The 11,826-nt window shown below is 37.7% G+C and overlaps 1 protein-coding gene across 1 annotated transcript; it reads left to right on the top strand.

Moving 5' to 3' along the window:
- The first annotated feature begins 326 nt into the window (after window positions 1–326).
- Window positions 327–3,431, top strand: LOC145114066 (uncharacterized). Its single transcript, XM_079050077.1, has 11 exons — window positions 327–434; window positions 533–565; window positions 968–1,051; window positions 1,567–1,650; window positions 1,976–2,022; window positions 2,230–2,307; window positions 2,386–2,539; window positions 2,639–2,791; window positions 2,889–2,996; window positions 3,101–3,166; window positions 3,279–3,431. The coding sequence occupies exons 1-11, from the start codon at window positions 327–329 to the stop codon at window positions 3,333–3,335; spliced, it is 972 nt and encodes a 323-aa protein (XP_078906203.1). The 3' UTR covers window positions 3,336–3,431.
- The last annotated feature ends 8,395 nt before the right edge of the window (window positions 3,432–11,826 follow it).

Raw genomic sequence — 11,826 nt, 5'->3', positions numbered from 1 at the left:
TTTTTTTCTCTTTCTTCTGCTGCCACTGAAGTTTACATTTTCATAAAAAAAGCCCCAATTCTTCTCTTCTTCCCTTTCCTTCTTATCCGTTTGGGTCGCCGCCTTACCCCCTCCTCGTCCAATACAAATTCGTTCGCTTTTCTTTATTTCCTCTTTCTTTCTGCTTACTTCCCTCTCCGCCTTCTCTCTAGCCAGCACAAAGGTCACCGCCACCGCCAACGATATACTTCGATTTCCCGATCAAATACCACCACGTTCTCGGTGGCGTAGCTGGTGAAGTTTGAGTTAGCGACGTTGGCGTCAGTCGCGTAGGAGGTGAATCCTTCATGGTGGCCGGTGGATATGCCGTTGTATCTGGCGAAACCACTGGATGCAAAGTTAATGTTTTCCGAGTAGTTTTTGAAAGTGTCGGCGCCACCAATTTGGGAGGAGCCGTAGGTGGATGCTTCCAAAATCGTTCCTCAGGTCTTCGGTGGCGGTGGAGAAATTGTGGAGATATGAAAGGGTTCATTTATGTCTTCTTCTGATGTAGGTTTTAGATGAGCCACTCCCTTTGAAAAGCAAGGTTTGTTTTCGTTTTCTCTTTCTTAATTGGAATCATGTACCCTCAAAATTCAAAAAAAACCCTAATTTAGGAGCCGGTGTAATTTCATAATGGTTTTCATTCCTCATACTTCTTAACAAAAAAAGTTTTGATTAGTTGGATGTAGATGCATACGTACTAATTATTTTGTATTACCTTTGTCAGATGACCAAAGAACCGCACCAGACCTTTTGTGACTTCATCTTCATTCTTCCATGTGAAGCTGCTGATATATTCTATGGAATCTGATTAAATTCGAATTTGTACAAAAATACATTTTTATCAAATTTCTTTCATGGGTTTCTTGAACTGATTGATTATCGATTTAGCTTTAGCCAAACTGAATACTAATAGTTTGTCTGTGAAAATTTGTGGTGTTTCAAGACAGATCAACTCCATGGAAGATACAAAGACAGGAGAAAGATGGGGAATAAACATGGTTTGAAACCCAAAAGTTTGCGAAATGAGGTCTCTTAAATCTTGTGAATATTGCAATTGTGTATTTTCCTCATGTATGTGTATTAGTAAAGGGATTGAGTTGTGCATTTTCAATTTCAGATCAAACCGTCTCGATTTTCAAAGTCAGTTTGTTGACGAAGGGTCAAAATTAAGATTAGTTTAATGGATTTTATCCATTCCCTCACAGCATCCCACCATCATTATAGGCAAGTTTTTTTTCTTCAACCACTATTACCACTTTTCATGTATAAGTCATCTTTCAATTTAGACGATTTCATGTACTACTTTACTCTCTATCACATTTTTTGCTGGAAGGGTCTTAGAAATATTGAAAATTGAAGCCCCATTTCTGTTCTTGAATTTGTACCTGATCAAGAAGCTTCACATTCAGGTTTGATCTATGAAACAGTGGCTTTTGGTTGTAAAATTGAGTCTTGGTGCTCTTTAATGATATGGATATTAACAATTTGCATGAAAAGAATATGTAAAGTTCAAATATCCGAATTTGACAATGAAATTGACAGGGCATCTTGAGCATAATGCACCATATCCATCTCCAAGAAGCAGCAATAATTCAACGAATGAAGATGTTGTGTGAAGCTCTAAAGGTAAGAGATGTGTTGAATCGAAGAAAAATAATGTTATGATTAAATCAATGGTTTCCTTTTAATTGGGTACATTTTTCAAAATAAATTAGGATGTCATACTAAGCATATTTGCATTCGACTCTACATTCACATTTAATATAATCATATATTGTTGTGTGGTTTGGGATTGAGTTGTTAACCAAATATAAAAACACTCATTTGGTTGATATATCATGTAATCTGTTATGTACATAGTAGTAGCTACCATTTTATTTTATGAATGGTTAAATTGGGTCAACATAACACAAGTTGCTTCACTTATTTTCTTAAGTTTGCTTATATGTAGTTTGTTTGTTTAATATTGGTTTATTTTATTGCTGCTATTACTGAATTGTGAGGTGCTTGGTTTGCTGTATCATGCACGAAAAATGTTTATGGCCGCACGAGGTATGTAAATTTTACAAATGTCTATGCTATGAGATTTGCAAGTTGGGTATGTAGCCTCAAATTGTCTGAAATGGATGTAATCAACTGTTGGCTAAAATATTCCCAAAATTTATCCCAAAATAAAAAAAATCATTTTTTTAGTAATCAAAACAGGTTTTCCTCGAGTGCTATAGCTGGAGTTAGGCAAGCCTTAATTACTGGGATACCATCTTTACCAATCTCCCTAAAGTGGTAAGTAACCAATTCTCCTTTAAGATTATTAGTTTTACACATATTTAATAGATCAAATCAAATGTTCATATGTTCCAGGAAAAAAGGTGAAAGTCAAGAAAATGAATTCAAGGATGCTACATCTCTTTGTTTACCTATTATAAATGCAGCCATAAAAGATGTAGAAAATGGGACTTTCCCCAAAAGCTCTTCCTTACATATCACTGTTCCTTCTTCCCTTTTAGAAAACAAAGTTTGTTATATATATATATATATATATATATATATATAGTTATATACAATTACAGTTTTATCTTTGAGGGACTAAAACCGTTACTTTTCATATTTTCAGGGTTTTAAGTTTACAAAGCAGAGTTTATGGAGGTCAAAACTGGTATGGCAAGCGATTGTAGCCAATAGGAACCCTTCAGCTGCAAGGTTTATGTCAAATCAACCAGGCATGAGTTTGCAACTTGCACAACTTGGTCGAGATGCATCTGCAGCAGTATGTAATTTATTATTTATATAAAAGATGTTAAATTTTTATAAAAGTTTGGATTTTTTTTATAATTTGATTGGTTTGTTGTGGTTATATGTTGAAGGGTGCAACAAGAAGATTAAACTCACAGAAGAAGAGGTTGGAGGTTGTTGAATCAGTTGGTGTATCAGGGAAGGTTGACCGCAATAAAACAGTCAACTTCAGGATAGAGGTATGGTTTTTAAATATCAGTTATCATATATGAAATAATGGATTTCAATCATAGTTTCTACCATTATTTATGGAAATAAAAGCATTTTATAATTAATGATGCAGTTTCAAGACACGCCCCAAGAAGAAACAGATGAAAATGTTGATTTCAGAGCCCTTTTGAGTGGATTTGTCAGCCCCCTCAACTAATTTCAACACAAAAAAACCAAATTCTTTTTTTTAGATTATAAAATTTATGGAAGTACATACCCTAAATCTGATTAATTTGTTTGAAACTTAACAGGTGTCAGTTCCTCCCATATCTGTATCTCATATGATTGAGGCAGATATTGAAAAATAAAGGGCTCCTATGTTTACTGCATCTTCCAAGAAACCATCTTTTGCTAATGTAGTGGTCTGATGCGATCATCTTTTGTAATCTACTCCTTCCTATGTAACTGATATCAACAACCGTTTCATATGTGTAATATCCCTTCATAACACAGCGCCAACGGCGCATCTAATTCCATCTAGTTTAGATGAAATGATAAAATAAACGGATAAAAAGTTTTGATTATCGGGTCGGTTTATTCGTAATATATAAAAAGCTTGTTTCAACTTTTTTTTAAAAAAAAAACGTTTCACTGTAATATAAATAAACTATAAAAAGAAATTATAAATAAATTGATAATAATTGTTTATCATACTTACTATCGAGAAATTTGATGCCCGATGTAGGGTCAAGATCCTCAACCCTATCTACGATCACGGATCGTAAAGCAATCTCAGGATCCCCAAAACATACACCAAGATCCTGATCATTATTATTATTTCCTAGCAAGATTAACGAATATATTTCTTGTTTATTCTTCACTTGTGTAGAAATAGTCAACAAAAGACTCATTTATCCTAGAGAATTACTTCAAACAGGTTTAAGACCCGGAAATACCAAGTCAAAGCAACGTGCAAATACTTATTCAAGAGGATTCCAAAAATATCAGACTTCTAGTTATTCAGATTATACTATAAATACACATGTATAATTCAGACACCACACACCTAAAGCTACTGAAACATTTATCCTCGTATTCTTATTATCATTTCTATAATTTGCATTCAAATCAATAAAATCAAACAAGGCAGGTGATCATTATCACCTCCCAAGGTTTTATGTCAGAGATCCTATAAAGGATCAAGGGCTTTCCTTGTAAACCAATTGTGTCATTTTGATCTCAATTCGATACTCATATTAGTCACAACACCACAACCTCTCATACAATTTGGTTGATTTCCATTTGATCGATATTTGACAAAAACAATTTGGTGCCCACGGTAGGGTTGTGGTGTTCATAATCCTTGAAAATCATGTTTACGCAACCAACTTTGTCTTCTTCTTCTATTCCTCTCATCTCTTCGAAAAATCTTCCACCACCTCCAAGCGAACCTCCTGTTCAGAAGAAAACTTCTGATGCTTCTAAAAAGAGCACCTCTCCGATTACTAGCCATGGGAATACATGATCCATGGGATTCTAGGATCCTCCCGTTCCGATCTCCAACAAAGAACTCTTATCAATGATGAAGATGTTAACATAAGAAGTGACCTAACATCAAGAGGACAACATGATGTTGCTCAAGTAGGTGGAAAGGATAAGAGCAGAGATCTGCATACCACAAGAAGCAACACCCTCTATTTTGCAACCCAAGATCCTAAATTTAAACAATACAGGACAATTAGGGAAACGTCCAGAGACTATGGTCCTAGTGTTCTTTGTTGTCTCGACTTGGGGCATAATCTCAACCAGTCAAGATCCTGTGATCTATGATCCTGGCGAAACATTTATTACTCCTAAGAACAAAGACACTGGTAACTTCTTCGAAAACAATATTTTTAATGCGAACTCCGTGAATCTTGATGCAGGGATAAGTCCAGTCATGGCTAAGGAACTTCAACAACTAAGGCAGATGATCTCGAGAGTGCCAGGATTGGTTCATCCTATACTGAAATTGTCCCCCACCAGTTACAAGATCTTAAGGTTTATTCCGTCAATAGCCAACACTAAAGTCCCAAAACGCTTCCAAACTCCCAATATAAGACCCTACGATGGAACCACAAATCTAGAGAGCAACATAACACAGTATAGAGAAAGAATGTAAATCATCCCCATTCCATCACACTTGAAAAAAGTTTGTTTATGCAAGGGTTTTGGTTTGAATCTTACAAGATCATCCTTGAAATGGCTTCTCAATGTTCCTCCTTACTCCATTACATCTTTCGATCATTTAGTTAATCTTTTCAATGACTATTTTTCTTACATCAGGATATTCAAAAGGATCACTAGTGATCTTTATCGAGTAGTCCAGGATCCTAAGGAATCCCTTAGAGACTTTGTAAGCAAATTTAGTAGAGAAGTATTGAACATTCCAAACATTGATATGGCCATTGTCGTGGAAGCTTTCAAAATGGGCCTCAAGAAGGATTCTCCATTCTATGAAGATCTTGTGATGACCCGATGCAAGAGAATGGATGAAGTCAGAAATTGAGTGCTGAGGTTCATTAGACAGCAGAAGACAAATAAATTCAATAGAGAACTAGCACTCTAAATTCCTATGATAACCCTAATAGGAAGGCCGATTCCTCAGCCTAAAGATCCTACCAATCAAAACCATACTCCAAACCATATCATCATAGGTTTAATGCCCTTGACGATGAAAGGGATGAGGATGAATTCCCCAATATCATTGGTTATTGCTTTCATGTGGATGTTTCAGGTCTGATATTTGCTATGCAGGATCTTGGTGACAAAGAAACGTGGCCAAGGAAAGGATAGAAATCAAGTGGCTGGAAAGAGAAATCTAAGTGGTTTGCATATCATGAGGATTTTGGCCACAACACTGAGGACTGTGTAGCCCTCAGGAAGGAAATTAAGTATCTCCCGAGTAAATGATATCTTAAAAAGATCCTAGGAAGAAGGAAAGAAAGATCCCAAGAAAAGGAGAAAGATCCTATGAAGATCCTGTAAAAACTAGGATCCCCTCCTTTAGACGCCAAGGTAATCAACGTTATTTCTCAAGGATCAGACATCCATGGAACTTCTTAATATGCAGCTAAAAGACACACTAAAGTATCCAAGACAGAAAAGGAAGAAAGACGCCAGAAGAACACATCAATAACAAATGATAGAGAAATCATCTTTGATAAACAGGACAGGGAGAACATTCAGGATCCTCTTCATGATGGATTAGTGATAACTCTCTACATCATCAATCACTTTGTCAGAAGGATCGTGGTAGATGGAGGATCCTCAGTAAACATCATACTCTTAGATGCTCTGACCAGGATGAACATCACAGAATCTGAGATAATCAAAAGATCCTCAATACTAGTAGGATTCAACAGCGAAAGGAAGCATACAGTTGGAGAAATCAAACTGCCTATCTACATCGAAGGGATAAATTCTATGCAACGCTTTTGTGTTATTGACGCTTTGTCTTACTACAATGTTATATTATGTAGGCCCTGGATCCATGACATGAAAGCGGTTCCATCGATGTACCATCAATGCGTCAAGATGCCTACCCCATGGAGGACAGTGAAGAACATCGGTGATCAAAAAGAATCTAAAGAGTTCTATAAGACCTCGACGAAGTCTTCGACAATAACAAGATAAGCATAGCAAATAAATCAAAGGGTACGAGACGTACCAGAAGCAAAAGAAAAACACATAAAAGAAGCACCCTTGACTCTTGAGGATCCTGATGCCAAAGTACTTATAGGATCCTCAATACCTGAAGGAATCGAGCAAGACCTAGTGAAGTTCCTAAAAGGAAGAAGAAAGACCTTCACGTGGAAACACGAAGATATGACAGGTATAAACAAAGAAATGATAACTCACAAACTTAATATAGATCTTAGTTCAGACCTATACATCAAAAGAGAATGAAATTTGCACCCGACAGGAACCAAATCATCCAAGAAGAAGTTGAAAAACTTCTTAAGACAGGAATGATTAAGGAAGTCAAATTCCCAAGGTGGCTAGCCAACATGTTGGTAGTACAAAAGAAGAATGGAAAATGGAAGGTATGTGTGGGATACACAGATCTTAATAAGGCTTGCCCTATGGATCCTTTCCCTTTGCCACACATAGACTCTATGACAGATGCCACGAAAGGCCACAAATTACTAACATTCATGGATGCTTCAGCTAGGTTCCAACAAATACAAATAGAATCATCTGATCAAGAGGATATCGCCTTCATAATCCCCACAGGTATATATAGCTATATTTCTATGCCAATTGGCCTAAAAAACTGCAGTTGCAACATATCAAATACTGGTAAATCGAACATCCAAGGACAAAGTGGGGGACACCATGGAAATCTACATTGATAAAATGGTTGTCAAGTCCAAAAGAGCTAAAGATCACCTCAGGGATCTTGAAGAAGCCTGCGACATATTAAACAAATACAACATGAAGCTGAATCCATCCAAATGCCACTTTGGAATGAAAAAAGGCAAGTTCCTCGGCCATATGGTCACTAAGAGAGGAATAGAAGCAATCTTGGAGCAGATCAAATCCATAATCAATCTAAAGTCCCCAACTTCAACTAAGGATATCCAAAGGTTGAAAGGAAGAGTAGCAACTATAAATTGGTTCATCTCCAGATCCTAAGAAAGATGCAAACCTTTCTATGACATCTTGAAGAAGAAAAATAGATTTGAGTGGTCCAAATAACATGAAGATGCCTTCCAAGAAATTAAGAACTATTTAAGTTCGGCATCCTTGTTGGTGAAACCTTTAGATGGGAAACCATTCCTCCTCTATCTTTCAGCATAATCAACTGATGTTAGTGCAGCCTAGCCAATGATCTTGATGGAGATCAACACCATATTTACTATGTAAGTAAAAGTCTCTTGGTTCTTGAAACCAGGTACTCTCACCTTGAAAAATTAATACTAGCACTAGTCACAACTTCCACTAAACTAAGACATTATTTCGAAACTCATACTATACACTTCATAACTAACTATCTTATTAAGAATGTCATAAAAAACCAGAAATGTCACGTGGAATGGCTAAATGGTCAGTGAAACTAAGAACGTATGATATCAAATATGAGCCATGAACAACAATAAAGTCATAAGCGCTAGCATATTTTGTGGCCGATTTTAGTGATGATCTACAACCTAGGGCAGAATTAGAAACTCAAAAACTTGAAAAAGAGGAAAACATGGGGAAATGGACACTCTTGACAGACGGAGCATCCAACTTTAGAGTAATAGGACTTGGGATCATACTAAAATCGCCACAGGGGGGACATCCTACCCTAAGCAGTTAGTTTTGAATTCCATGCAACTAACAATGAAGCAGAATATGAAGAAATAATCATGGGGTTACAACTAGCCAAGGACCTTCAAATCAAAGATCTTCATGTATATGTCGATTCATTATTAATAACTAACCATTTCAATGGATTCTGTGCAGTTAAAGGTGAAATATTAACATTATACCTCCAAATATTTAGAATGTTAGCCTCAGAATTTAAAATCTTTAGCTTAAATCAAGTTCCTAGAGAAGATAATATTGAAGCAGCCAATCTAGGATCTTCTCTCAGGATCCCACCGGAGACTAAGATCCTGATAATTCACATATTGATCTCGACAATAGAAGATCTCACTACCCTTGATCGAAAAACTAGCGTCACAACAATCGAGGATCCTGATCTCCAACCCCCTCACCATGATCCTAATACTTGGGATCCTGGACCAAACAATCAGGATCCCCAACAACAGTCAAGATCCTGGACACAACCCATCATAAAATACCTCCAGGACGGTACTATCCCAAGAAAAGAAAAAAGTGACAAAGCGTTCAGAATGAGGGTCTCACACTTTGTGATGATCTAAGGAGTGTTCTACAAGAAATACATGGCATGTCCATATCTAAGGTGCCTAGAGGATCAGGAAGCTATGAAAATTTTGAAAAATATACACGATGGGGATTGTAGCAACCACACTGGGGTAGATCCTTATGCTCCAAAGTGTTAAGAACGGGATACTACTGGCCAACCATAAAGAAAGATGCCTTCCTACATGCTTAAAAGTGTGATGCTTTCCAAACACATAACAACATCATTCACCAACCGACAGGAGCTCCACTTCCCATCATTTCACTTTGGCTTTTCGAAAGGATCATTTTCCTCTACCACACATAGACTCAATGATAGATGCCACAGCTGGTCATGAGTTACTAACATTCATGGATGCATCATCAGGGTTCCAACAAATCCAAATGGAACCATATAACCAAGAGGATACATCATTCATAATCCCAACATGTATATATTGTTATACTGTTGTGCCATTTGGTCTTAAAAATGCAGGTGCAACATATCAAAGGCTAGTCAACAAGATGTTCAAACAGAAACTGGTGGACACAATGGAAGTCTACATTGATGACATGGTGGTCAAGTCAAAGAAAGTTGAAGACCATCGCAAGGATATTGAATAAGCCTTCGACATACTGGATGAGTATAACATGAAGCTAAACCCCTCCAAGTGTCACTTTGGAATGAGATCATGCAAGTTCCTTGGGTACATGGTGACCGAAAGAGGAATTAAAGCAAGTCCTGAGCAAATCAAAGCAATCATTGATCTAAGATCCCCATCCTCAATGAAGGATATTCAAAGACTACCAGGAAGAGTGGGAGCCTTAAGCAGATTCATCTCAAGATCCTTAGAAAGAGGTAAACCTTTCTACGATATCTTAAAGAAAAATAAAAGGTTCGAGTGGACTAAGGAACACGAAGATGCTTTCCAGGAACTTAAAGGATACCTAAGTTCATCACCCCTATTGGTAAAACCATTATATGGCGAACCACTTCTTCTCTACCTTTCAGTATCCTCAAACGCGGTAAGTGCAGCCTTAGCCAAGGATCTTAACGGGGACCAACATCCGACTATGTAAGTAAAAGTCTCTTGGATCCTAAGACCAGGTACTCTCGCTTTGAAAAACTTATACTTGCGTTAGTAAGTGCTTCCACTAAATTAAGACACTATTTCGAAATAGAACCTGTATATGTAAGAACTAATTACCCTATTAAGAATTTTATGAGAAAACCTGAAATGTCAGGAAGGATGGCAAAGTGGTTCGTGAAGCTAAGCCCACACGACATCAAGTATGAGCCAAGAACCGCGATAAAGTCTCAAGCATTGGCGGACTTTGTGGTTGACTTCACTAATGATCTACAAGATGAACTAGAAATAGAAATTAACCGACTTCTAAAAGAAGAAAACACAGGAAGATGGACACTATTCACAGATGGAGCATCAAACCAATGAGGAACTAGACTACCGATCATACTAAAGTCGCCACAGGGGGACATCCTACCCCATGGAGTCAGTTGTGAGTTTGATGTAACCATCCAGGATCCTCAGCTGCCTCAGGATCCCGACTAATTATCGTTATTATTTTTATTAATATTTATAACAGTCATATTTTGTCTATAACTAACACGTGTGCAGAAGTAGTCAAGCGAAGACTAATTCTCAACGAAGAATCGTCTCAACAATACTAAAGAACCGGAATACTTAGTCAAATAACGTTCGTAAAGCTGGTCATAGAGGATCCTGAAAATATCGGACATCTTGTTGGCTAGTTTAGACTATAAATTGGCACTCGTAATCTGCACACAACACACGGTTCTTTGACTAGAAGCTTATACTACGAAATTATTCACTCATTCTTACTTATAATTCACTGTAATCATCATTTAGTATCAATAAAATCATCAAACATGTGATTATTATCACCTCCCAAGGTTTTATGCCGGAGATCCTAGCAAGGATCAAGGGTTTTCCTTGTAAACCATTGTGTCACTTTCTTTTACCATTTGCTATTACACAATCTGAACATCACAATCTCTCATTCAATTTGGTTGATTAGTACTTGTGTATATTTTGACCAAAACAATTTGGCGCCCACCGTGGGGCCGTGGTGTTCAAAATCCTCAAAAATCATGTCTACACAACCGATCCTTTCTTTGTCCTCTTCTCCTTCCTTTACAACCAAAAACCTACCACCTCCTCAGAGTGGGCCCCCTACTCAGAGGAAAACGCCTGACACTTCCAAGAAAAACACCCCCTAAATCGTTAATCCAGGAAGTTTGGGATCCTCAGGGGCCAAGATCCAACAACCTCAGTCACTACCGCAGACCTTTTCGCTATGATGAGGAAAATGACACAACAGGTGACCCAACAACATGAGGAGAATAGAGCACTACTCAAAGAAGTGGACAGGATGAAGGCGGAATTTCAGAAATCCCAGGAAACAATGCCCACAGTTGTGCAACCAAGGATCCTGGACTTCGATATTCAGGATCCTCAGAAAATCGCCAGAAGAACACGATTCCTAACACTATGGTGTCACCCTGGGGGACAACTATGGACAACCGAGCTTCCATGATCAATGATCTAAATGAGCCTTTCAACACTCCTATAAACATTGATTCTAGTAACTTCCTAAACAACAATACTACTAATAGTAACTATACTAACGTTAATGCATAAATTAATCCAAACATGGCCAAGGAACTTTAACAACTAAGGCAGATAATCTCAAGTGTGCCCGGAGTGGTCTAACCCATACCGGAAGCATCTCCCACAAGTCACGGGATCTCAAGATTTGCTCCAGCGATAGCCGATACCGAAGTTCCTAAGCGCTTCCAACCCCCCCCCCCCAGCAAGAAGCTATACGATGGAACTACGGATCCTGAAGAGCACATAGCCCAATACAGAGAAAGGATGGAGATCATCCCAATCCCAGGACACTTGAAGAAAGCTTGCCTATGCAAAG

The sequence above is a fragment of the Lactuca virosa genome, chromosome 5 (genome assembly GCF_052849685.1).
Source record: "Lactuca virosa cultivar CGN04683 chromosome 5, Lactuca_virosa_CGN04683_v6, whole genome shotgun sequence".
Lineage (NCBI taxonomy): Eukaryota > Viridiplantae > Streptophyta > Magnoliopsida > Asterales > Asteraceae > Lactuca > Lactuca virosa.
Note: the sequence above shows the minus strand (reverse complement) of the source record. Positions and strands in the feature narration are given on the sequence as shown.